General features: G+C 43.2%; 1 protein-coding gene across 2 annotated transcripts in view; it reads left to right on the forward strand.

Moving 5' to 3' along the window:
• The first annotated feature begins 1104 nt into the window (after positions 1-1104).
• CDKAL1 (CDKAL1 threonylcarbamoyladenosine tRNA methylthiotransferase) overlaps positions 1105-25194 on the forward strand; it is an 871738-nt gene continuing 847648 nt past the window's right edge. The window contains exons 1-4 of one of the 2 annotated variants that reach the window (XM_073678844.1): positions 1105-1254; positions 3457-3484; positions 3580-3740; positions 9628-9740. In XM_073678844.1, the coding sequence (XP_073534945.1) occupies positions 3583-3740; positions 9628-9740 (271 nt within the window). In that variant the 5' untranslated portion in view covers positions 1105-1254; positions 3457-3484; positions 3580-3582. Of the gene's footprint in view, positions 1255-3451; positions 3485-3579; positions 3741-9627; positions 9741-25194 lie in introns of both variants that reach the window. The other variant, XM_073678842.1, reaches the window with a different exon arrangement.

Raw genomic sequence — 25194 nt, forward strand, 5'->3', positions numbered from 1 at the left:
CCACTCCACCTCATCACTACTCCTGCTCCTCTGCACCTCATCATTACTCCAGCTTCTCTGCACCTCAGTACTACTCCCGCTCCTCTGCAACTCAGCACTACTGCTGCCCCTCATCACTACTGCTGCTCCTCTGCACCTCATCACTACTCCTGCTCCTCTCCACCTCATCACTACCCCTGCTCCTCTGCACCTCATCATTACTCCAGCTTCTCTGCACCTCAGTACTACTCCCGCTCCTCTGCACCTCATCACTACTCCCACTCCTCTGCACCTCAGCACTACTCCCGCTCCTCCACACCTCAGCACTACTCCTGCTCCTCTGCACCTCAGCACTACTCCCGCTCCTCTGCACCTCAGCACTATCCACGGTCCTCAGCACTACTAGTGCTCCTCTGCACTTCATCACTACTCCTGCTCCTCTGCACCTCATCACTACTTTTGCTCATCAGCTCTACTGCACCTCATCACTACTTCTGCTCCTCATCACTACTTCTGCTCCTCATCACTACTTTTGCACCTCATCACTACTGCACCTCATCATTACTCCTGCTCCTCTGCACCTCATCATTACTCCTGCTCCTCTGCACCTCATCATTACTCTAGCTTCTCAGCACTACCCCAGCTCCTCAACACTACTAGTGCTCCTCTGCTCCTCATCACTACTTTCGTTCCTCAGCACTACTGCACCTCATCACTACTCCTGCTCCTCTGCACCTCATCATTACTCCTGCTCCTCTGCACCTCATCACTACTCCTGCTCCTCTGCACCTCATCACTACTCCTGCTCCTCTGCACCTCATCATTACTCCTGCTCCTCTGCACCTCATCATTACTCCTGCTCCTCTGCACCTCATCACTACTCCTGCTCCTCTGCACCTCATCATTGCTCTCTCCTATGACAATACTTGCAGGCGCAGGTATCAGTGACTACTGTGCTGATACTACCATGTGGTCCTCTCTATGCCTCCGCCATGCAGATACAGTTGCTCTCTATGAGAAGTAGCTGCTCTATCTTCCGTCCCAAGGTTAATCTCGTATTTCTCACACATCCACACATTTGCAATCTCCTCACATTCGATCACATTCGCTTTTTGCTCCAGTTTGTCCACAACGGCTCTCCGTACAGCGTGTGTTTGAGGTGTGGTCACGTGTGTAAACTTGCATGGTGGAACTGGAGGAAAGTTTCTTGTGAGTGCAGCTGTGTCTGGGCTGTCGTGTGATCGCTACATTCGGGCAGAGTCCGCGTGGACCCGGGTGAGTGATGCCTCGCGGGGCTGCGGCACGGACGTTTCCCCAGTGATCACTATCTCGCCATGTGCGGCCCGTGCTTCCCGCCGTTTGTGTGGAGGCAGAAGAGCAGTCCTGTCTCCCTGACCCGCTGTCACGTAATGAGTACAGTGATGGCAATTGCCTGATGTGCTGCTCTACAGTGTACCTGATGCCCGACGCGCTGCGCCGCAGTGTGCCTGATGCCTGACGCGCAGCGCCGCAGTGTGCCTGATGCCTGACGCGCTGCGCCGCAGTGTGCCTGATGCCCGACGCGCTGCGCCGCAGTGTGCCTGATGCCCGACGCGCTGCGCCGCAGTGTGCCTGATGCCCGACGCGCTGCGCCGCAGTGTGCCTGATGCCCGACGCGCTGCGCCGCAGTGTGCCTGATGCCCGACGCGCTGCGCCGCAGTGTGCCTGATGCCCGACGCGCTGCGCCGCAGTGTGCCTGATGCCCGACGCGCTGCGCCGCAGTGTGCCTGATGCCCGACGCGCTGCGCCGCAGTGTGCCTGATGCCCGACGCGCTGCGCCGCAGTGTGCCTGATGCCCGACGCGCTGCGCCGCAGTGTGCCTGATGCCCGACGCGCTGCGCCGCAGTGTGCCTGATGCCCGACGCGCTGCGCCGCAGTGTGCCTGATGCCTGACGCGCTGCGCCGCAGTGTGCCCGACGCGCTGCAGAAAAACATATGTAACGAACTATGGTGCCCTATATGTTACGTGCCGCACAGCAGTGTCCAATTCATGCTATGCTGCCCTATGTGACTTTCGCGCAGCAGTAACCAATATGTGATGTGACGCGCCGTGCAGCGGTTATTGATATGTGACGTGCTACGCAGTGCCCGATATGTGACGTCCTACACAGTTGTGCCCGATAAGTGATGCAGCGTTTATCAATAAGTGATGTGCCGCAGTGTGAAGTGCTGCACAGCATACTTGTGTGGTATGCCGGCTGCTCACGCTTTTCAGACTACTGTACACGGCATGATAATGCAGTCTAAACAGGCTGCCGGCTACCCAACAAATGAGCAAAGCGTTTTTGGAATAATCTTTTGGTTTGACCAAAAGATCATCAATTTCGGCAGCACATAAGGACAATGGCCGTCTTTGCTCACTGAATGACCTATTACAGATAGTTCAGTGCTGGTCTGAAGAGCCGTCTGTGGGGTAAACAGATTATTAAACGACCGATGATAAGCAAATAAGTAGCTGATCGGAAGTCATTTAGTGTTATGGTTTTGCTGGTGTAAACAGAACTTGGCAAAGGTTAATTTACAAGAGTAGATAATTGATTCAATGATGAACAATGCGATCGTAACTCCTAACTAGCAAAGCATGTCAGATGAGTGTTTACGATGAAAATCGAGAATGAATGCTTTAATAGCGATCATCGTAACTTTGAACATGGTTCACTGTGCTAACACAGACAGATAATCTGAAGCGTAGGTGTTCAATGTTCAAATCCCATTAGTGATGCTTTTTAGTACGAATATGTGAATTTATTAACTATTATACAAAGAAAATGTAATCAAATCAGCAAAGCAAAAATATTTTTAATATATTCAATTTACACTTTTCCTTTTTGCCTGTCAAAATCATAGAACTAGTGAACGATCTCCATTTACATTACATACCATAATTATCAAAAATTGACCTAGAATTTTTTTTCGTTCTCAATTGATTCCATACACGATTACCAAGCATTTTTGGACACATCATTCAGACACTCAACCGATTCACATTACACAAATATTGTGAATGATAAGTCGTTAACGTTAGACGCTGCCTCATTATCGGCCAACGTATATGCAATGTTACTCACAGCAATGGGTAGATCACTCGAGAGAAATTCAAGATAACTATGACAATGGGGGTTATTTATTAACACTATTCTAAAGTAGATGATCACTAGGGGACTAGTAAACCTGCTGCCATGTAGTCCTCCATATTCATGATCTCTGTATTACCCACCCCCTCCACTGATTGGCAGCTTTCTGCCTATGCACAGTGTACACAGGAAGTTGTCAGTCAGTGGTGTGAGCGGGGTTATACAGAGATCAGCATTCAGAGAACTGGTAAATCTGCAGCAGATAAAGGACTGATTTTATCATAACTGCAGCAATCTGCCCAGTAAGTGATAAATCGCTGGAATCAGGGTCTCTCTAATTTTTCTTTTTCTTTTGTTAGGTTAGACAGTGTAACAAAGTTACATAACTTGAGGTAAGTGTCTGCTCTTGTAATGTGGGAACACAAGAGAAAGTCGCTTTCTATGGTACATTGAGCCAGTTTCTGTAGCCTGTTGGTGTCTTTTTCAGACCATGCCCGCTTCTTGTGAATCGTTGTTGGATGATATTGAAGACATTGTGTCAATCACAGATCCAAAACCCCATGATCGCCAATCAGCAAGACAAAGCATTGTTCCCAGGGTGCGGAAAAGAAATAAAGGCAACGTCCTGGAAGAGCCTCCTAGTGACAGGTTTGTTCAATTTATTTTATGTGGAGGTAAATCTCTTCAAAGACTTTGTAAAGAGTATTTGTGATTAATGGATTTCATGGCCATGATAAACCCCTCTACTACATATGACGTACTGTACATTTACATTATGTATTATGTCCTTGACTTTAATTTGGGCTCTCATGCCGAGCCCGCATCTTTCCCGGCAGATGGTGGCCCGCATCTTTCCCGGCAGATGGTGGTTGGTTAAATCTTCCATCATGTGTCTTTAACAGCCATGGGTGGAACTAAGTTCCTCCTGCGGCTGTTAACCTGTTAAATGCTGCTGTCAGGTCTGCTGCCTTTGTGCTTGTCATGACGATTCTTCTGTGAAATACAGCCTGTAGCTGGGATTTATAAGAGACTGTGATTTTCGCTATATATAGCAATCTATAAAAATATAAAGTAAATTAAATGGATGGGTAAATGACGTAGCAAGAGAAAAAAAATAAAAGCTCCCAGAATTACTTCTTTTGACCGCCTCAACATTGTAATGAGGCGATCTAAATATCATATCTACCCCAAAATGGTATCAGTAAAAACATCAGCTCAGGACGCAAAAAATAAGCCCTCACACAGCACTATATTCTGAAAATGGAAAGCATTACGGGTCTCAAAATATAACGATACGGGCAAAGGCTTTTTTATTTATTTTTTTTTACATATTTCCACATTTTTTTCACCATATAGAAAAAACAAAATCTATACATGTTTGGTATCTGCATACTCGTACTGACCTGGAGAATCATATCGCCAGGTCAGTTTTACCGTATGGTGAATGTGGTAAATAACCCCTCCAAAAATTGTGAAATTGAACCTATTTTGCAATTTCAACGTATTTGAAATTTTTTTCACGGTTTTCAGTGCATCACATGATAAAGTAAATGTCATTCGTAAGTACAACTTGTCCTGCAAAACAGAAGACCTCATACCCCTTTGTGGAAAGAAAAATAATAAAAGTAATTGCTCTTGGAAGAAAGGTGAGTAAAAAACGGAATTAAATGGGTTAAGGGGTTAAAGGGATGGTAGCAAGATTGCAAGTTAGCACTAGTGATGAGCGAGTGTACTCGCCCCTCGATCGTGCATCCTGGTGTTCGGGTGCGCATCGAATATCACGGGTGCCATGTTGGCTAAAGCATTCCCCGCATGTTTATTGGCTGTCTAACATTCCAGGATATATGATAATGATTTTATATTTTCATTGACATTCCTGTATTGCGGCTGTTTTTTTGTTGTATCGAATGTATTTGCAGTGGCATCATTTTGGAGTACATATAATGTATTAAACTTTTATTAACTCTGTATTGCACCAATTCATTTTTTTTTTTTTTTTTTTTAGTTTTTACTTACCATGCGGCACAAATAAAGTGTAAACTTTATTTTGTGAGTCAGCACTTTCACAGCAATACCACATTTATATCGTTTTAATTACGGTTTATGGATTGTACAATAATGGCACTGTTAGAAAAAAAAAAAAATTAGTTTCCGTCAACTAAGCTATAGTAAGGCCAATTTTCAGCTTCCCTTGGGCTGCTGCACTCCCTTCCTTCAGACGTCCAAGGTTTGTTTGAAGAGGTGAGGGCACGGCAGCCCAACTGTGGCTTCTGATTGGCTATGGGGCTCACGTGGCATAAGTGATGCAAGCCTCGGGAGACCCGGCGCTGATATCGCTGGAGCGGCAGTGCTACGAGAAGTAAGTGTAAGGTATTTTTATTTTATAAGGGGGGGGATATAGGAATGGGCTTTCAGAGTAGTGGACGACCCTGTTAAGTCACTAAAGCTTCTCTTTTTAAGTTTTGTCCAGCGGTACGAAATAGATAATCTTTATTTGTAACGGCAGGGAATGCTGTGCACTAAAAAAAAGACATTACTTTCCTGTTTTAACCCCTCGTTGCTGCAGTCGTCCTCAGTGGTCTGTTTATTTTTTGGCAGATGGTAATAATAATCTTTATATAGCGCCAATGTATTCCTGAACCAATCAGAGTTCATATCTAAACAATATCAGACATTAGAGTATCAAACTAATAAACAATTCAGACGGGGCCAGTGCTCACTAGAGCTCACAATATATGAAGAAATAAGGTAAAAATGCTTTTCGGGAAGTACATAAGATGGATGAGTTAGTCACCCAGCCAGTATCTGTGTATAGACAGATATTAATAGCATTAAAGGGGAGGTCCGGGCCGAAATTATTGATGACCTATCCTCGGGTTCCTCCAGCAATATGAGATTGGTGGCAGTCCGACACCTCGCACCCCACCTATCGGCTGAGAACAACTCTGGCAGCAGCTGGATGGAAACTGCCCGCTCAGCTGCCGGGTACAGCAGGACCGCTGCTGGAGTACCTGGCAGCAGTTGCTACACGTTGAATGGAGCTGTGCTGAGCAGCTCTGTTCAATTATATTTTTACATCCAGTTGCCAATGGAGCGGTTTTTAGAAAATTGGAGAGGCTGCTGGTTGTCGAGACCCCACCAATCTTAAACTGACAACTGATCATATTGTTTTGCCTGCACAACTCCTTTCAGATGCAAAGAGTTAAGGGATATATACAGTCAAAGAAGGGTTCCTGTTCTTAAACATATTCAAATGTAGAGTGGGCAAGAAGTGTTTTTAATAAAAATGGAATCTGTGTGCCTGGGTTATTGAATTCCAGAGGACTAGTGCAGCACATGAGAAGTGAGAGGAATGGAGCGCACATTTATAGTGAGGAGAAGAGCTTTCTGGGTGAGTGTGATAACTTTGTTTCATTCCAAACAGAATGGACATTCAGTGCAGAGGTTGGGCAGAAGTATTGGACGGGCTCCTAAATGAGGAATGGATTGCAGAAGGGAAAGTTTAGTGAGGATATCCAAAGTGTAACCAGCTTACCCTCATGCAGGATGTATGGACATGTAGCACTACTGTGCTATGTTTACCAGCACTACAGTTCTTGAAGCGTATAGGTAGTGGCTGTTTATCATGATTGATTTTAATGGAGTTTTAAATAAAGTTTAGGACTTGTATCTGACAATGGAAGCTGGAATCACTTTTTTCCCCGTAAGTTAAGTAAGAGAGAGGGAAACAAATTTTTGATTTGCAGTAATGAAAACACTGGTTAAAACAAGTGATCACCTTTCTTCTTAAGAGGTAGTAACTTGCTGATCAGTGGGTGTCAAACTGGAACCGGCACAGTTTGAAAGATCAGGGAAACCCCTGTTACAATATGGTGCAACAGGTTGGAAGCCCAACTGCCTCTCCACTTTTGCTCTTTGGGGTTGTCGGAAAAAGCTGAGCATAACACACACAAGTCCCATTGGAATGAATGGACCAGTGTTCGAGCATGTGCACTGCTGCTCCATTCTAATGAGGCTAAAAGTGCCCTGTTCTGCAGATCAGTGCCTGTCCCAGTGGTCATACCCCCACTGGTCAACAAGTTATCGCCTATCCTGTTTACAGGTGATAACTTGTTCTAACTGGAAAACCCCTTTTAGGACAAGAATTATTCAGACCATAGAGTGCAGCAGCATATTATATTCGTTAAGATATATACAGGCATTATATACACTGCTCAAAAAAATAAAGGGAACACTCAAATAACACATCCTAGATCTGAATGAATGAAATATTCTCATTGAATACTTTGTTCTGTACGAAGTTGAATGTGCTGACAACAAAATCACACAAAAATCATCAATGGAAATCAAATTTATTAACCTATGGAGGCCTGGATTTGGAGTCACCCCCAAAATTAAAGTGGAAAAACACACTACAGGCTGATCCAACTTTGATGTAATGTCCTTAAAACAAGTCAAAATGAGGCTTAGTATTGTGTGTGGCCTCCACGTGCCTGTATGACCTCCCTACAATGCCTGGGCATGCTCCTGATGAGGTTGCGGATGGTCTCCTGTGGGATCTCCTCCCAGACCTGGACTAAAGCATCCGCCAACTCCTGGACAGTCTGTGGTGCAACGTGACATTGGTGGATGGAGCGAGATATGATGTCCCAGATGTGCTCAATAGGATTCAGGTCTGGGGAATGGGCGGGCCAGTCCATATCCTCAATGTCTTCATCTTGCAGGAACTGCTGACACACTCCAGCCACATGAGGTCTGGCATTGTCCTGCATTAGGAGGAACCCAGGGCCAACCGCACCAGCATATGGTCTCACAAGGGGTCTGAGGATCTCATCTCGCTACTTAATGGCAGTCAGGCTACCTCTGGCGAGCACATGGAGGGCTGTGCGGCCCTCCAAAGAAATGCCACCCCACGCTATTACTGACCCACTGCCAAACCGATCATGCTGAAGGATGTTGCAGGCAGCAGATCGCTCTCCACGGCATCTTCAGACTCTGTCACATCTGTCACGTGCTCAGTGTGAACCTGCTTTCATCTGTGAAGAGCACAGGGCGCCAGTGGCGACTTTGCCAATGCTGGTGTTCTGTGGCAAATGCCAGGCGTCCTGCACGGTGTTGGACTGTGAGCTCAACCCCCATCTGTGGACGCCGGGCCCTCATACCACCCTCATGGAGTCGGTTTCTAACCGTTTGTGCAGACACATGCACATTTGTGGCCTGCTGGAGGTCATTTTGCAGGGCTCTGGCAGTTCTCCTCCTGTTCCTCCTTGCACAAAGGCGGAGGTAGCGGTCCTGCTGCTGGGTTGTTGCCCTCCTACGGCCCCTTCCACGTCTCCTGGTGTACTGGCCTGTCTCCTGGTAGCACCTCCAGCCTCTGGACACTACGCTGACAGACACAGCAAACCTTCTTGCCACAGCTCGCATTGATGTGCCATCCTGGATGAGCTGCACTACCTGAACAACTTCTGTGGGTTGTAGAGTCCGTCTCAAGCTACCACGAGTGTGAAAGCACAACCAGCATTCAAAAGTGACCAAAACATCAGCCAGAAAGCATTGGTACTGAGATGTGGTCTGTGGTCCCCACCTGCAGAACCACTCCTTTATTGAGGGTGTCTTGATAATTGCCAATAATTTCCATCTATTGTCTATTCCATTTGCTCAACAGCATGTGAAATTGATAGTCAGTGTTGCTTCCTAAGTGGACAGTTTGATTTCACAGAAGTTTGATTTATTTGGAGTTATATCCTGTTTAAGTGTTCCCTTTATTTTTTTGAGCAGTGTATTTTTTTATGTAGAGAGTCAAAGCTTTCAGAAAAGAATTGAACCACTGCAAAAAATCTTTAGCATTGTGAATTTTACCCTTGGATTGTGAACTTATTGACAAAATAGAAATCGTTGCTGAGCTGTGTCCTACTGCTTGTGACAAGTGCCTGCCACTATTGTCATGTTTCTCATAGTAAAGTAGCTGTCATCAGTCATACTACTGCCACGTATCTGAGAACCAATCGTGTTATATAACTCCGCTTTACTTCTGGGATCAATGGATCTTTAGTGTCTAGGGTCTCAATACACATTTTTACTTCTCCCATTGGAGAGAGTGTGTAGTAAGACAATAGTAGGACATAATGGAACCATCAGAACATTATCATTGAGTTTCCATGTCCTACTGCTCCTGTATGTAAGGAGATCCAAATCTACAAGTATTAAGGGCTCATAATACTGTGATGCTGCATTCGTATTGAAATTCATGAAAACTGCCCTGTGTTTTTAATTTTATATAAAAATAATTGCGACCTTTGTTTTCTCTGTCAGATGAATACTTAAATAAGTAGAAACCTTCTCCTGCCATCATATGTAATTGGATGTATACAGAACCCAGTGGCCGAATGAATGGCCGCATATGCTACTTACTAAGTTGTTACAGCTGTAATCTGCATGTCCATTCTATTCTCATTAGTCTTTTGTCTAATTTCATAGCATTATGCATGTTATAGGATTCAGCTTTCTCTATATTAATTGTCTCCTTTTCGTTCAGCACTATTCCAGGCACTCAGAAGATCTGGATACGTACATGGGGTTGTTCTCATAACAACTCTGATGGAGAATACATGGCAGGACAATTGGCTGCTTATGGCTACAATATAACAGGTATGAAGTGAGCATCACACAAATTTAATTAATTCTGAATTTTTTTTTATAATTTAGCGTTTCATTTGCAGTGCTGCTCCCCATTATTGGCACCCCTTCATTTTTTTTCTAAGACTGTACAATATCTTCAGAAATAAATGGAAATGTGCCAAAGTTATCCTCAGGATTTTTCAATTAGTGGTCCAAAGTAATACAATAATAAAACATTGTTTTTCAACTTCCATGTTAAAATTTCAAAGAAGAAACAGAATAAACAGCATGTGAAACAATAAAGGCACCCCTAATTAATACATTATTGCACACCCTGTGGCATTGCTGACAGCCTCCAGACGTTTCTTGTAGCCATCTAGAAGCTTATTGCGCTTCTCAGCTGGAATTTTCTCCCACTCTTCCTTTTCAGTTTGTTCAATCTGTTGAATGCAGGGTTCTTTTTCCCAATGGCAGATTTCAGCTCACCCCAAAGATTTTCAATGGGATTGAGGTCAGGGCTCATTGCTGGCCATTTTAAAACAGTCCATTTTTTCTTTTTCCAACATTTCCTGTGTACTTTTGGATGTGTCCTTTGGGTCACTGTCTTGCTGGAGGACCAATGATCTTCAACTCAAACCAAGTTTTCTTACACTGGGTAGGACATTTCGCTCTAAAATCTCTTGATAATTCTCTGATTTCGTGATTTGTGTGATATGGACAAGGCCTCCGGTACCAGATGCATGAAAGCAACCCCACAACATTATGGATCCTCACCATGCTTAACTGTTGGTAAGGTGTTCTTTTCCTTATAAGCTTCATTGCACCATCTGTAAACAAAATGTTGCTTTGCATTGCCAAAAAGCTCTATTTTTGTTTCATCTTTCTTAGAACTTTTTCCCAGAAGGATTGTGGTTTGTCAAAGTACTCTTTGGCAAAGATCAGTCGTTCCATTTTATGTCTTTTCTTCAGCAATGGTTTCTTCCTTGGTCTTCGCTAGTGTTGAGCGAGTATGTTCTATTAACCCTTTCGCCGAGTATGCTCGGGCCGAGCTCCGAGTATTTACAGCTGCTAAGTGATATGCTTGAATCCCTCCCGTGTGCATGATTTGCGACTGTTTGACAGTTTTATTACATGTGAGGAATGTCTATTTCTTACACATTCCTCACATGTAATAAAGCTGTCAAACAGTTGCAAATCATGCACACGGGAGCGATTTAACCTTATCACCGAGCAGCTGTAAATACTCGGCGCTCGGCCCGAGCATACTCGGACAGAACATACTCGCTCAACCCTAGTCTTCGCCCATAAAGCTCTGCTTGGTTTAGTGTGTGGCGAATGGTACTTGTTGAAACCATGACCCCAGACTGTTCTAGGTTGGCATTCAGGTCTTTGGATGTTTGACGTGGTGTTTTTTCCACCATTTGCACCAACCTTCGAAGACATCTCGTCAATTTTCCTCTTTTCCCCCACATCTAGGGAGGTTCTTTATGGTTCCATGCTTGGCAAACTTCTTAAAATTGCGCACTGTTGAAACTGGGATACCAAGGTCTTTGGAGATGGCCTTTTACTCTTTGGAAGTCTTCTGTTTGCTAATAATAGCAGTTCTGATGTCCTCAGACTACTCTCTTGTCTTCACCATTGTTACAAAGGAACAGGGCCTACCATGTGGCTTTTTAAAACACTGAAGTCAGCATTCGTTGGCTAAATCATATCAAATGGACACCAACAATTAATCACAAGTGAATCTCTTTTGTGATTTTACCACTTGCAAGTCAAAATGTGTTTCCATACTAAATGTAAAGGGTGCCAATACCAATGACTCAGCATGCTTTAGGTTTTTCTATTTTCCCCTCCCTTTGTTTTTTGTTTTAAATTATTGTTTTTTCATTTGCTCTTTTGTATTTAACACACATGCTCTATACAAAAAAACTGTTTCACTTGATTCATTTTTTTCAGGAGATATTCCACATTATGTACTTTAACTTCATGGGTGCCAATAACGATAAGCGGGACTGTATTATATAGTATCAAGGATTTGATGTGGTGTTATTGAGTCTTGAAATAAATATTGTTTTGAATAATTATTGGATCCAACATATCAGTCATTAAAGCCATATTTAGGTTGTCTAGAGCAGTGATTTTCAACCTTTTTTGAGCCGCGGCACACTTTTTATACTTAGAAAATCCTGGGGCACACCACCAACCAAAATAGCACAAAATGACACTAAAACAGTCATATTATACATATAGTTAATAATATAGATTCTAAATTAATTTTACTCACTCAGTGTGAAACCTGGGCCTGTTTCGATAAACACAAAAGGGATATCCTGGCAGGAATGGTGGAAAGACACACACGAAGCTCTTCCTCAACAGTTCTCAGTTTCTCCCTGTTTTTAGTTTTTATCACAGTCAAGCTTGAGAAGCCCAGCTCACATAGATATGTGGTTGAAAATGGGAGCAATGTCAAAACAGCTTTGTTGGCTAGAATGGGGAACTCCTTGGCAACAGATAACCAAAAACTGTCCAAAGGAAGATCAGCAAACTCTAGCTTTAAACCGCGATCTTGCTTCAGTTCAACGAGTTCCTCTTGCTCCTTTAAAGTCATGTCCTTTCCAGCAACGGATAATGAGCTGTATGGGTCCCTAACCCAGTCAAGGCATTTTGTGAAGGCTGAAGAGAAATAGAACGATAACTTCTCCTCAGGAGTTTTCAAATGTCTGCCAATCGCTTCGCACATTGCAGCAGTATTGTCATCATGCAGTTTCTCGGTGAGTGGGAACATCTGAAGGTTGCCACCCTGCACATGTTGTTGCCAGAGCTGCACCTTTAAACGGAATCCGTTCATTTTATTAGTGCTTGTAAGCAGGTTTTCATTTCGACCTTGCATCCGTGTGTTTAATTCATTCAGATATTGAAATATATCAGCCAGGTATGCCAGCTTTGCACACCACTCATCACTTGCAAGCAGCTTTGAATAATCGGACCTCTCGTTTGTAAGAAATATTTTAAGTTCCTCTCGCAACTCATACACACGGGCCAGCACTTTGCCGCGTGACAGCCACCTGACCTCCGTGTGGAGCAATAAGATTTTATGTTCCGCTCCCATTTCTGTACACAAAGACGCAAATAAGCGACATCTCAAAGGTCGCGTCTTCACAAAGTTTACTGTGCGCACAACATCATCCAACACAGGAGCTAGATCTGCTGGTAAGGTCTTTGCAACGAGGGCCTCACGGTGCAAGAAACAGTGGGTAGCAAGAACATCTGGGTTTCTTTCTTTAACCCTACTTACAAAGCCTTTGATGCGCCCGACCATGGCTGCGGCTCCATCAGTGCAGACACCTGTGCAGTTTTCCCATGCAAGTCCACTTTTATCAAGATATTCCGATGTGACTTGGAATATTGCCTCTCCTGTTGATTTTTCTGTCAGTGCCTTGCAAAATAGGAAGTTTTCTCTAATGGCTTCACCATCCACAAAACGCACATTGGCCAACAACTGACAATGTCCACTGATATCCGTCGACTCATCAAGTTGCAAGGCAAATTTCTTACTGATGCGCACCTTTTCCAAAACAACTGTTTCAATGTCCGCAGACAAGTCATCAATCCGTCTGGCAATTGTGTTATCAGAGAGAGGCACTTTAGCTATCTCTTTAGCTGCTTCAGGGCCAAGCATCTCATTTACAATAGCTTTACAAGCTGGTAGTATTAATGTTTCTGCCACAGTGTGGGACTTTTTTGGTTTAGCTATGAGTTCAGCAACAAGGTAGCTAGCTTTGAGGGCTCTCTCATTTACCTTTGTGCTTTTTCTCAAAAAAGTTGCCCCTTTCTCATTGTTTGTACGTAAGCGTACAAAATACTCCATCGGTTTATTTTGAACGGAAGGGTGTTTCGTTTGGAGATGGCGTTTAAGTTTGCTTGGCACCATAGCGCTATTGGAAAGCTTCTCACCACACACCAAGCACAGTGGTGTTGGTGCTGTCGCAACCCCAGTGGAAGTAAATCCAAATGAAAGATAGCTTTCACTGTATTGCCTTGAGCTCACCGTCTTGTCTTTTTTCTTTTGTCGAACTCTCATACTAGGGCCTTCATTTGGGTTAGAATTGTGTCCAGGGTCCTGTTCGGCATTTGCCTTTTCCATTCTCAAATACTTCTCCATCACTGCTGAGATAGTGTGCGCAGCCACACACTAAAATAGAAGAATATTACATTATCTGCCACACTTAAAGGACCTCTGCTAGGCATATTTCATTCCTGAGGGCTTAAAAAGCAGCTCTCGTGGTGACAAGAAGCTGATTTAAACCCCCCAAGAGTGAACTTCGCGAGAGCTCTATGTGTGTGATAATAACTTATATTACTACGGTCTGCATTTCCTGCTTGAATTGACACTAGTGACGTAGCACTCAGCTTTCTCTATAAGTAGAATAGAGCCGGCTGCCAAGTGCTACGCCACTAGAGTCAATTCAAGCAGGACATGACTGCTGAAGAACGGTACTAATATCATTTATTATTCCATACATACAACTCTCACGGAGTTCACTCTTGGGGGTTTTAAATCAGCTTCTTACCACCACAAGAGCTACTTTTTTAGCCCTCAAGAGTGAAATATGCCTGGCAGAGGTCCTTTCAATAAATTATTTATTTTAAAAAAGTGAAATAAAAAAGGATAACCCCCTCATATATTCAATCCCATGTAACCTCATAAATACAGTCCCACGTATATGAGCACATGATTATCAGCATCATATACTGTGGTGATGTGCACTGTACAGCGCCACAGTATATGGTGCTGATTATTATGTGGCTCATATACTGCAATATAAAGGGGTACAATGAGAAGTACTATGGCCATGAGGCCAGAGTACAAGTGCCAGCTCATATACTCAGCATATGAGCTGGTACTTGTAGTACTCCAGCCTCATGACTATAGTATTTCTCATTTTACATTTCTCATTGTTATATGCAGTATACTGCTGGAGTACTAAAAGTACCAGCTCATATGCTGAGTATTCTGCCAACAGTTCATTTACTCAGGCAAAAGCTCATATAGTCAGCATTATTGGCGGGCATTACCTTGGCGGCGGGCAAATGCGAGAGTCTCTCCGCTCTCAGGATGACGCGCCGGCCTCGGTGACGTCATTAAGTCGCGGAAGGTTCAAAGCTTGCGCATGTGTTATTGTACACGTCTCCTACATTGTAAGAAGGCGTGACTGCGCATCGAGCGCATTGCCGGGAAACAAAACACAGGGGGCACCATAGTTTGGGGAACTTTCCCCGCGGCACATCCGACCATGTGTCGCGGCACACTAGTGTGCCGCGGAACACTGGTTGAAAATCACTGGTCTAGAGAGCCAGTAAATCTATAAAAAGAGTACATATTTGAGTTTCTTTTGATAAAAAGCACCAATCTTTTTGATAGTTAGGGCATACCTCTAGGATATTACTTGACTTTATGATCCTTTGGGGTTTGGACTCTGGGGCACCACCTGTTCTGTGAATAAAAGCCTAGTGCAGCGCTGTGTCCCATTCTGTGTATTGTAGCTGACTTCGTCCACCTGAATGGGTCTGCTCTACAGTTTCCTGCTCACACTGGGGCTGGGGTGCCATTATGTAGGAAAAACAGTTAATTGGACTATATACACTGCTCAAAAAAATAAAGGGAACACTTAAACAACAGAATATAACTCCAAGTAAATCAAACTTCTGTGAAATCAAACTGTCCACTTAGGAAGCAACACTGATTGACAATCAATTTCACATGCTGTTGTGCAAATGGAATAGACAATAGATGGAAATTATTGGCAATTATCAAGACACACTCAATAAAGGAGTGGTTCTGCAGGTGGGGACCACAGACCACATCTCAGTACCAATGCTTTCTGGCTGATGTTTTGGTCACTTTTGAATGTTGGTTGTGCTTTCACACTCGTGGTAGCATGAGACGGACTCTACAACCCACAGAAGTTGCTCAGGTAGTGCATCTCATCCAGGATGGCACATCAATGCGAGCTGTGGCAAGAAGGTTTGCTGTGTCGATCAGCGTAGTGTCCAGAGGCTGGAGGCGCTACCAGGACTCAGGCCAGGAGACGTGGAGTGGGCCATAGGAGGGCAACAACCCAGCAGCAGGACCGCTATCTCTGCCTTTGTGCAAGGAGGAACAGGAGGAGCACTGCCAGACCCTGCAAAATGACCTCCAGCAGGCCACAAATGTGCATGTGTCTGCACAAATGGTTAGAAACCGACTCCATGAGGGTGGTATGAGGGCCCGACGTCCACGGATGGGGGTTGTGCTCACAGCCCAACACCGTGCAGGACGCTTTGCATTTGCCACAGAACACCAGGATTGACAAAGTCGCCAATGGCGCCCTGTGCTCTTCACAGATGAAAGCATGTTCACACTGAACACATGCAACAGACGTGACAGAGTCTGGAGACGCTGTGGAGAGCGATCCGCTGCCTGCAACATCCTTCAGCATGACCGGTTTGGCAGTGGGTCAGTAATGGTGTGGGGTGGCATTTCTTTGGAGGGCCGCACAGCCCTCCATGTGCTCGCCAGAGGTAGCCTGACTGAAATTAGGTACCGAGATGAGATCCTCAGACCTCTTGTGAGACCATATGCTGGTGCGGTTGGCCCTGGGTTCCTCCTAATGCAGGACAATGCCAGACCTCATGTGTCTGTAGTGTCAGCAGTTCCTGCAAGATGAAAGCATTGAAGCTATGGACTGGTCCGCCCGTTCCCCAGACCTGAATTCTATTGAGCTCATCTGGGACATCATGTCTCGCTCCATCCACCAACGTCATGTTGCACCAGAGACTGTCCAGGAGTTGGCTGATGCTTTAGTCCAGGTCTGGGAGGAGATTCCACAGGAGACCATCCGCAACCTCATCAGGAGCATGCCCAGGCGTTGTAGAGAGGTCAAACAGGCACGTGGAGGCCACACACAATACTGAGCCTCATTTTGACTTGTTTTAAGGACATTACATCAAAGTTGGATCAGCCTGTAGTGTGTTTTTCCACTTTAATTTTGAGGGTGACTCCAAATCCAGGCCTCCATTGGGTAATAAATTTTGATTTCCATTGATGATTTTTGTGTGATTTTGTTGTCAGACAGAAAAAGTGCAATGTTTATTAAACCCCTTCACGACATTCGCAGTACGGCGCCGCTGGTGGTGCTTTCTTGCAAACCTCCTTACGTGTTTGGCTCACTCTCCGCTATAGATGACACCCTGCAGAAACTCCCACAATCGGTGCTAGCGCCGATCGCGGTTGTTTTAACCCCTCTGATGCCGATATCAATAGTGACAGCGACATCGATTGGCATAGTAGAACGAGGGAACTCCCTCTCTGCTGCGATCAACCCTACGTGTCGAGTTGTGCCTATTGTCTCCATGGTAATCCCGGGCCTCGGGGTCATCCAGGTACGGTGGCTTGTAAGTTCCTGCTGAGAGCAGAAGATGACACGCCTTCTACTGTGTACTAGACACTGATTTAATACGCGCAGTCAGGGCAGTGAAAGTTGATGTCCCATGGAGGGACAAGGTAAAAAAGTAAGAATTAATTAAAGTTTTTAAAAATTGCAAAAATATATTTTTAAAAAAATCACAAAATAAATAACAAAAAAATAAAAAAAATATTATACCAATAAATACATACAGTACAGACCTAAAGTTTGGACACACCTCATTTAAAGATTTTTCTGTATTTTCATGACTATGAAAATTGTACATTCACACTGAAGGCATCAAAACTATGAATTAACACATGTGGAATTATATACTTAACAAAAAAGTGTGAAACTACTGAAAATATGTCTTATATTCTAGGTTCTTCAAAGTAGCCACCTTTTGCTTTGATGACTGCTTTGCACACTCTAGGCATTCTCTTGATGAGCTTCAAGAGGTAGTCACCGGAAATGGTCTTCCAACAATTTTGAAGGAGTTCCCAGAGATGCTTAGCACTTGTTGCCTTCACTCTGCGGTCCAGCTCACCCCAAACCATCTCGATTGGGTTCAGGTCTGGTGACTGTGGAGGCCAGGTCATCTGGCGTAGCACCCCATCACTCTCGTTCTTGGTCAAATAGCCCTTACACAGCTTGGAGGTGTTTTTGGGGTCATTTGTCCTGTTGAAAAATAAATGATGGTCCAACTAAACGCAAACCGGATGGAATAGCATGCCGCTGCAAGATGCTGTGGTAGCCATGCTGGTTCAGTATGCCTTCAATTTTGAATAAATCCCCAACAGTGTCACCAGTAAAGCACCCCCACATCATCACACCTCCTCCTCCATGCTTCACGGTGGGAACCAGGCATGTAGAGTCCATCCATTCACCTTTTCTGCGTCGCACAAAAACGCGGTGGCTGGAACCAAAGATCTCAAATTTGGACTCTTCAGACCAAAGCACTGATTTCCACTGGTCTAATGTCCATTTCTTGTGTTCTTTAGCCCAAACAAGTCTCTTCTGCTTGTTGCCTGTCCTTAGCAGTGGTTTCCTAGCAGCTATTTTACCATGAAGGCCTGCTGCACAAAGTCTCCTCTTAACAGTTGTTGTAGAGATGTGTCTGCTGCTAGAACTCTGTGTGGCATTGACCTGTTCTCTACTCTGAGCTGCTGTTAACCTGCAATTTCTGAGGCTGGTGACTCGGATAAACTTATCCTCAGAAGCAGAGGTGATTCTTGGTCTTCCTTTCCTGGGGCGGTCCTCATGTGAGCCAGTTTCTTTGTAGCGCTTGATGGTTTTTGCAACTGCACTTGGGGACACTTTCAAAGTTTGCACAATTTTTTGGACTGACTGACCTTCATTTCTTAAAGTAATGATGGCCACGCGTTTTTCTTTGCTTAGCTGCTTTTTTCTTGCCATAATACAAATTCTAACAGTCTATTCAGTAGGACTATTAGCTGTGTATCCACCAGACTTCTGCACAACACAACTGATGGTCCCAACCCCATTTATAAGGCAAGAAATCCCACTTATTAAACCTGACAGGGCACACCTGTGAAGTGAAAACCATTTCCGGTGACTACCTCTTGAAGCTCATCAAGAGAATGCAAAGAGTGTGCAAAGCAGTCATCAACGCAAAAGGTGGCTACTCTGAAGAACCTAGAATATAAGACATATTTTCAGTTGTTTCACACTTTTTTGTTAAGTATATAATTCAACATGTGTTAATTCATAGTTTTGATGCCTTCAGTGTGAATGTACAATTTTCATAGTCATGAAAATACAGAAAAATCTTTAAATGAGGTGTGTCCAAACTTTTGGTTTGTACTGTATATTTAAAGGGAAACTGTCACCAGAAATAACTCTATTAACCTGCAGATATGTGGTTAATCTGCAGGGTTAACTGCATTTTTATGCTGCCCGGCGCCTGCACGCAGCCGAATGCAGCAGGGAGAAAATCAAATAAATTAAGTTAATTTTCCCTGCCAGCATTCGGAGGTAGTTTTTGACCACATATGGAGGTATTGGTGTATTCAGGAGAAATTGCGCAACAAATTGTACCATCTCTTTTCTCCTGTTTACTGTTGTGAAAATTAAAAATTTGGGACTAAAGCAACATTTTTGTGGGAAAATATAATATTTACATTTTTTCCTTCCACATTGCTTTAGTTCTTGTGAAGCACCTGAAGGGTTAATAAACTACTTGAATGTGGTTTTGAGCACCTTGAGGGGTGCAGTTTATAATATGATGTCACTTTTGAGTATTTTCTGTAATATAGGCCCATCAGTCACTTCAAACGGGATGTGGTCCCTAGAAAGAAATGGTTTTGTAAATTGTGTTGGAAAAATTATACATTTTTAAGTAATGAGAGGACAATGTTAAAAACAATTAATGGAACACTAGGCAGTGCAAAGCAAATACACAGACCTCTCCATAAAATGTCATGCTCAAACCTTTCCTCATCCATCTACTTACATATAAATATATGTATACAACCCCTGGCAAAAATTATGGATTCACCGGGCTCGGAGGATGTTCATTCAGTTGTTTAATATTGTTGAAAAAAAGCAGATCACAGACATGGCACAAAACTAAAGTCATTTCAAATGGCAACTTTAGGGCTTTAAGAAACACTAAAAGAAATCAAGATTAAAAATGTGGTACTCAGTAAGGGTGATTTTTTTTCAGACCAAACAGAGGGAAAAAAATTATGGAATCACCCTGTAAATTTTCATTTCCAAAACTAACACCTGCATCAAATTAGATCTGCTCGTTAGTCTGCATCTAAAACGCAATAATCACACCTTGCAGAGCTGTTGCACCAAGTGGACTGACATGAATCATGGCTCCAACACTAGAGATGTCAATTGAAACAAAGGAGAGGATTATAAAGCTCTTAAAAGAAGGTAAATCATCACTCAATGTTGCAAAAGATGTTGGTTGTTCAGTCAGCTGTGTCTAAAATCTGGACCAAATACAAACAACGTGGGAAGGTTGTTAAAGGCAAATATACTGGTAGACCAAGGAAGACATCAAAGCGTCAAGACCGGAAACTTAAAGCAATATGTCTCCAAAACGGGAAATGCACAACAAAACAAATGAGAAACGAATGGGAAGAAACTGGGGTAAATGTCTGTGACCGAACTGTAAGAAATCGCCTTAAGGAAATGGGATTTACATACAGAAAAGCTAAACAAAAGCCATCATTAACACCTACACTGTGTTCCAAATTATTATGCAAATAATATTTTCTCAGATTTTCTCAAATTACCTATATGAATTGCAGTCATTGTAATTTTCCAGTCAAATAACTATTAGAGTACAATTGAAAGGTTTTTGTACAAACTGCCTATGATAACAGTATATTTTTAAAAAAATAAAAAACTCAAACTGCACTCAAAATGCATGTTCCAAATTATTATGCACAGCAGAGTTTTCAACCTTTTCATTTTAATAAAGAACAAAAAAAATGGTCCTTTTTGAAATTATAAGCATTAGCAGGTTATTACAAACTGAAATCAAACAGTTTTCAGCTCAAAACTTTATTCTAGGTGATGTTACATTTGCACATAGGACCCCTTGTTCGAAAGGAGCTTCTGAACTCTCTCGTTCATTGAATTTGTCAGGTTTTGGATGGTTTCTGCTTCAATTGTTTTGCGTGAGGACAGAATACCCTCCCAGAGCTGTTGCTTAGATGTGAACTGCCTCCCGCCATCATAGACACTCCTTTTGATGATGCTCCAGAGGTTCTCAATGGGGTTGAGGTCAGGGGAGCATGGGTGCCACACCATAAGTTTGTCCCCTTTTATGCCCATAGCAGCCAGAGATGCAGATGTGTTATGTGCAGCATGAGACGGGGCATTATCATGCATGAAATGATCTCGATGGTCCAGATGGATGGAGTGGAGGATGGCTGGTTGATGGACACCCCGTGCAAACACGGCTACGGCGCTAACAAGGAGGAGGTGGAGTAATGTTTTGGGCTGGAATCATGGGGAGAGAGATTGTCGGCCCTTTTAGGATCCCTGAAGGGGTAAAGATGAACTCCATAATGTATGCTGAGTTTCTCAAACAGCACTTCCTTCCATGGTTCAAGAAGAAGAACTGTGCATTCCGCAGCAAGATCATTTTCATGCATGATAATGTCCCGTCTCATGCTGCACATAACACATCTGCATCTCTGGCTGCTATGGGCATAAAAGGGGACAAACTTATGGTGTGGCCCCCATGCTCCCCTGACTTCAACCCCATTGAGAACCTCTGGAGCATCATCAAAAGGAGTGTCTATGATGGCGGGAGGCAGTTCACATCTAAGCAACAGCTCTGGGAGGGTATTCTGTCCTCATGCAAAACAATTGAAGCAGAAACCATCCAAAACCTGACAAATTCAATGAACGAGAGAGTTCAGAAGCTCCTTTCGAACAAGGGGTCCTATGTGCAAATGTAACATCACTTAGAATAAAGTTTTGAGTTGAAAACTGTTTGATTTCAGTTTGTAATAACCTGCTAATGCTTATAATTTCAAAAATGACCATTTTTTTTGTTCTTTATTAAAATGAAAAGGTTGAAAACTCTGCTGTGCATAATAATTTGGAACATGCATTTTGAGTGCAGTTTGAGTTTTTTATTTTTTTAAAAATATACTGTTATCATAGGCAGTTTGTACAAAAACCTTTCAATTGTACTCTAATAGTTATTTGACTGGAAAATTACAATGACTGCAATTCATATAGGTAATTTGGGAAAATCTGAGAAAATATTTGCATAATAATTTGGAACACAGTGTAAACAGAAAAAAACAAGGCTACAATGGGCTAAGGGAAAGCAATCGTGGGCTGTGGATGACTGGATGAAAGTCATATTCAGTGATGAATCGCGAATCTGCATTGGGCAAGGTGATGATGCTGGAACTTTTGTTTGGTGCTGTTCCAATGAGATTTATGAAGATCACTGCATGAAGAGAACATGCAAATTTCCACAGTCATTGATGATATGGGGCTGCATGTCAGGTAAAGGCACTGGGGAGATGGCTGTCATTACATCTTCAATAAATGCCCAAGTTTACGTTGATATTTTGGACAGTTTTCTTATCCCATCAATTGAAAGGATGTTTGGGGATGATGACATCATTTTTCAAGATAATGCATCGTGCCATAGAGCAACAACTGTGAAAACATTCCTTGAAAGAAGACACATAAGGTCAATGTCATGGCCTGCAAATAGTCCAGATCTCAATCCAATTGAAAATCTTTGGTGGAAGTTGAAGAAAATGGTCCATGACAAGGCTCCAACCTGCAAAGCTGAACTGGCAACAGCAATCAGAGAAAGTTGGAGCCACATTGATGAGTACTGTTTTTACTCATTAAGCCCATGCCTCAGAGACTGCAAGCTGTTATTAAAGCCAGAGGTGGTGCAACAAAATACTAGTGATGTATTGGAGTGTTCTTTTGTGTGTTTGTTTTTCATGATTCCATAATTTTTTCCTCCGAATTGCGTGATTCCATAATTTTTCCCTCTGCTTGGTCTGAAAAAAAATGACCCTTACTGAGTACCACATTTTTTATCTTGATTTCTTTTAGTGTTTCTTAAAGCCATAAAGTTGCCATTTGAAATGACTTTAGTTTTGTGCCATGTCTGTGATCTGCTTTTTTTCAACAACATTAAACAACTGAATGAACATCCTCCGAGCCCAGTGATTTCATAATTTTTGCCAGGGGTTGTAAAATAGCTTTGGGCTCTGCGGTAATCAAGAGTAATGATAATCCTCCAAAAGAGAAATTGGAAGATAAGCTTTCACTGGAGCACAGTGTAATGCCTGGCATTATCTTGAAGGGGTTTTCCCACGAACAAAGTTAATTTTAATAAACATTTTTAACAATAGATCTTGGAATAATAACTTCCACAATTGGATGTTTACATTTTTTTACCTGTGCCGAGATAATCTTATAAATGTGCCCCTGCTGTGTACTGTGTAATGGCTGTGTCTGACCCTATATGAACATGGTCTGATCATACCACAGCTCCTGGGCAGGGGAGGAAGCAAAGAGTATACAGACATTACAGCAAGCTGATTCTTGGTTGTCCATGCTTGAGGTTAAAGTCTATTTGACTTCAGACTTCTGAATCCTCACAGCGTGCACTGTCAGGATTCTCCAGTGCTGTCATTGGAGGCAAGCTGTCATGTGAACGCATGTATGCGTTATCCACACACCTCTGGCCACATTCCGAGTAAACATACTCGACCTTGCTAAATTGACTTGTATTGAGCATGGCCGCGCACGTCTAGTCAGCTAATTGCATACTTGCCTTCACATGACTGCCCACTCCTGGCATAGAGAAGTCTCACAGTATGCAATGCACTCACTGTGAGGATTCATGAGTCTACAGTCACATAGTGACTGCAGACTTTAACTTGACAACCCTTTTAACCAAAACCACTGTACTATGACTGATATTACAACCATATAGTGACCGTTTAATCATAATATCGGTATACACCAGTGCCCTGCAGACTATAAATGTGTGTACAGTACAGGTTCTCACCAGTGACATTCTCGTTGATTGTTGTAATTAATTTTGCCTTTTCCTTTGCATTTGGCCCTGACCGACATGACCTCTTCTTCCGTCCATAATTCGTCTTTGTAAAATGTGACATACTGACCTCTTTACTGCTTTTCCAGGACCCTCCTCACATTCTACCACTTTAACACAAACCATATAGTACTATTAAACGTGTTCCAGATAGTAATAATGCTCCTTCTTTGCCCTATATAGTAATACTACCCTCCTATTGTGCTCCACACAGCAGTGCCCCTACACAGTTAAGTTTCCTGTGTACGCCTTCATAGTAATAATTCTCCCACTGTGCCTCCTTCGTTATACACCACTCTATACAAATTATTTTCCCCTGCGTCTCCTTAAAATAATAATAATGCTCCCCTGTGCCTTTTTACAGCTATACAGCACTCTATACAAATAATATCCCACTGCACCTCCTTAAAATAATAATAATGCTCCCCTGTGCCTCCTTACGGCTATACAGCACCATACAGAAATAATGTCCCCTTGCACTTCTTATAATAATCCCCCTTGACCCCTTATAATAATGACACTGGTCCTCTTTAGAATACACCCACTGTGCTTTCGTATAATAATAATAATGCCTCATTGCTTCTCCTTTGATGATAATGGTCCCCCATTGTGCATCCTTATAATAATGACCCTCAGTGCCTTTTTATTGTAATAATGCTCCTGATCAGGGATATTCATAGAAACAACAGATCCCATAGCAAAAGTCCTATCACATCCGTCAAAGAAGGGCATATGACCTAGCGTTTTAAGAAATGGAGAAGGATATAAATTGCAGCACCTACACATCTCTTCCCCTACTGAAGCCTCTTAGTGGTCTCACTTACTATGATACCCCTTTCATGACCTTCTGTAGAGTATTATGCCCTCACACGGAATGATGACCCCACACAGTATGATTGCCCATCAAACCTCTCACAAAGTATGATAAAGTATGATGCACCAGAGCATCTCACACTCTGAGATGGTCACCACAACACCCCATACGGTATTGTATTCACCATAACCCCCAGTATGAAGTTCACTACTGATCCCCACACAGTAGGATGTCTACCACAGGTCCCTATATGAAGTGTGATGTCCACCAAATCTCTCCTGTACAGTATGATAGCCCTCACACAGTATTATCTCCCCCATAACCACTACATAGAGTATGAAGGTCACCACAATCCCCCAGATAGTATAATGGCCCCCATAGACCTCCACATATTATGATGGTCTCCACAGTGTACACAGTTTGGTGGTCACCACACCCAATATAATGTCCATCACAGCCAACCAACACCATATAATGTCTACCACAACCACTCCAAACAGTATGATGATCCCCCACAGCCACCCATATAGTCTGATTGCCCCCCCCCCCCCAAAGCCCCATATATAGTGTTATGGTTCCCCATATAGCATGATAGTTCCTCCACCAGCCTTTATATAGTGTGATGGTCCCCCAACG

Source organism: Phyllobates terribilis, unplaced genomic scaffold (assembly GCF_046119375.1).
Source record: "Phyllobates terribilis strain yellow unplaced genomic scaffold, ASM4611937v1 Scaffold_4__5_contigs__length_816908805, whole genome shotgun sequence".
In the NCBI taxonomy this organism is placed as follows: Eukaryota; Metazoa; Chordata; class Amphibia; order Anura; family Dendrobatidae; genus Phyllobates; species Phyllobates terribilis.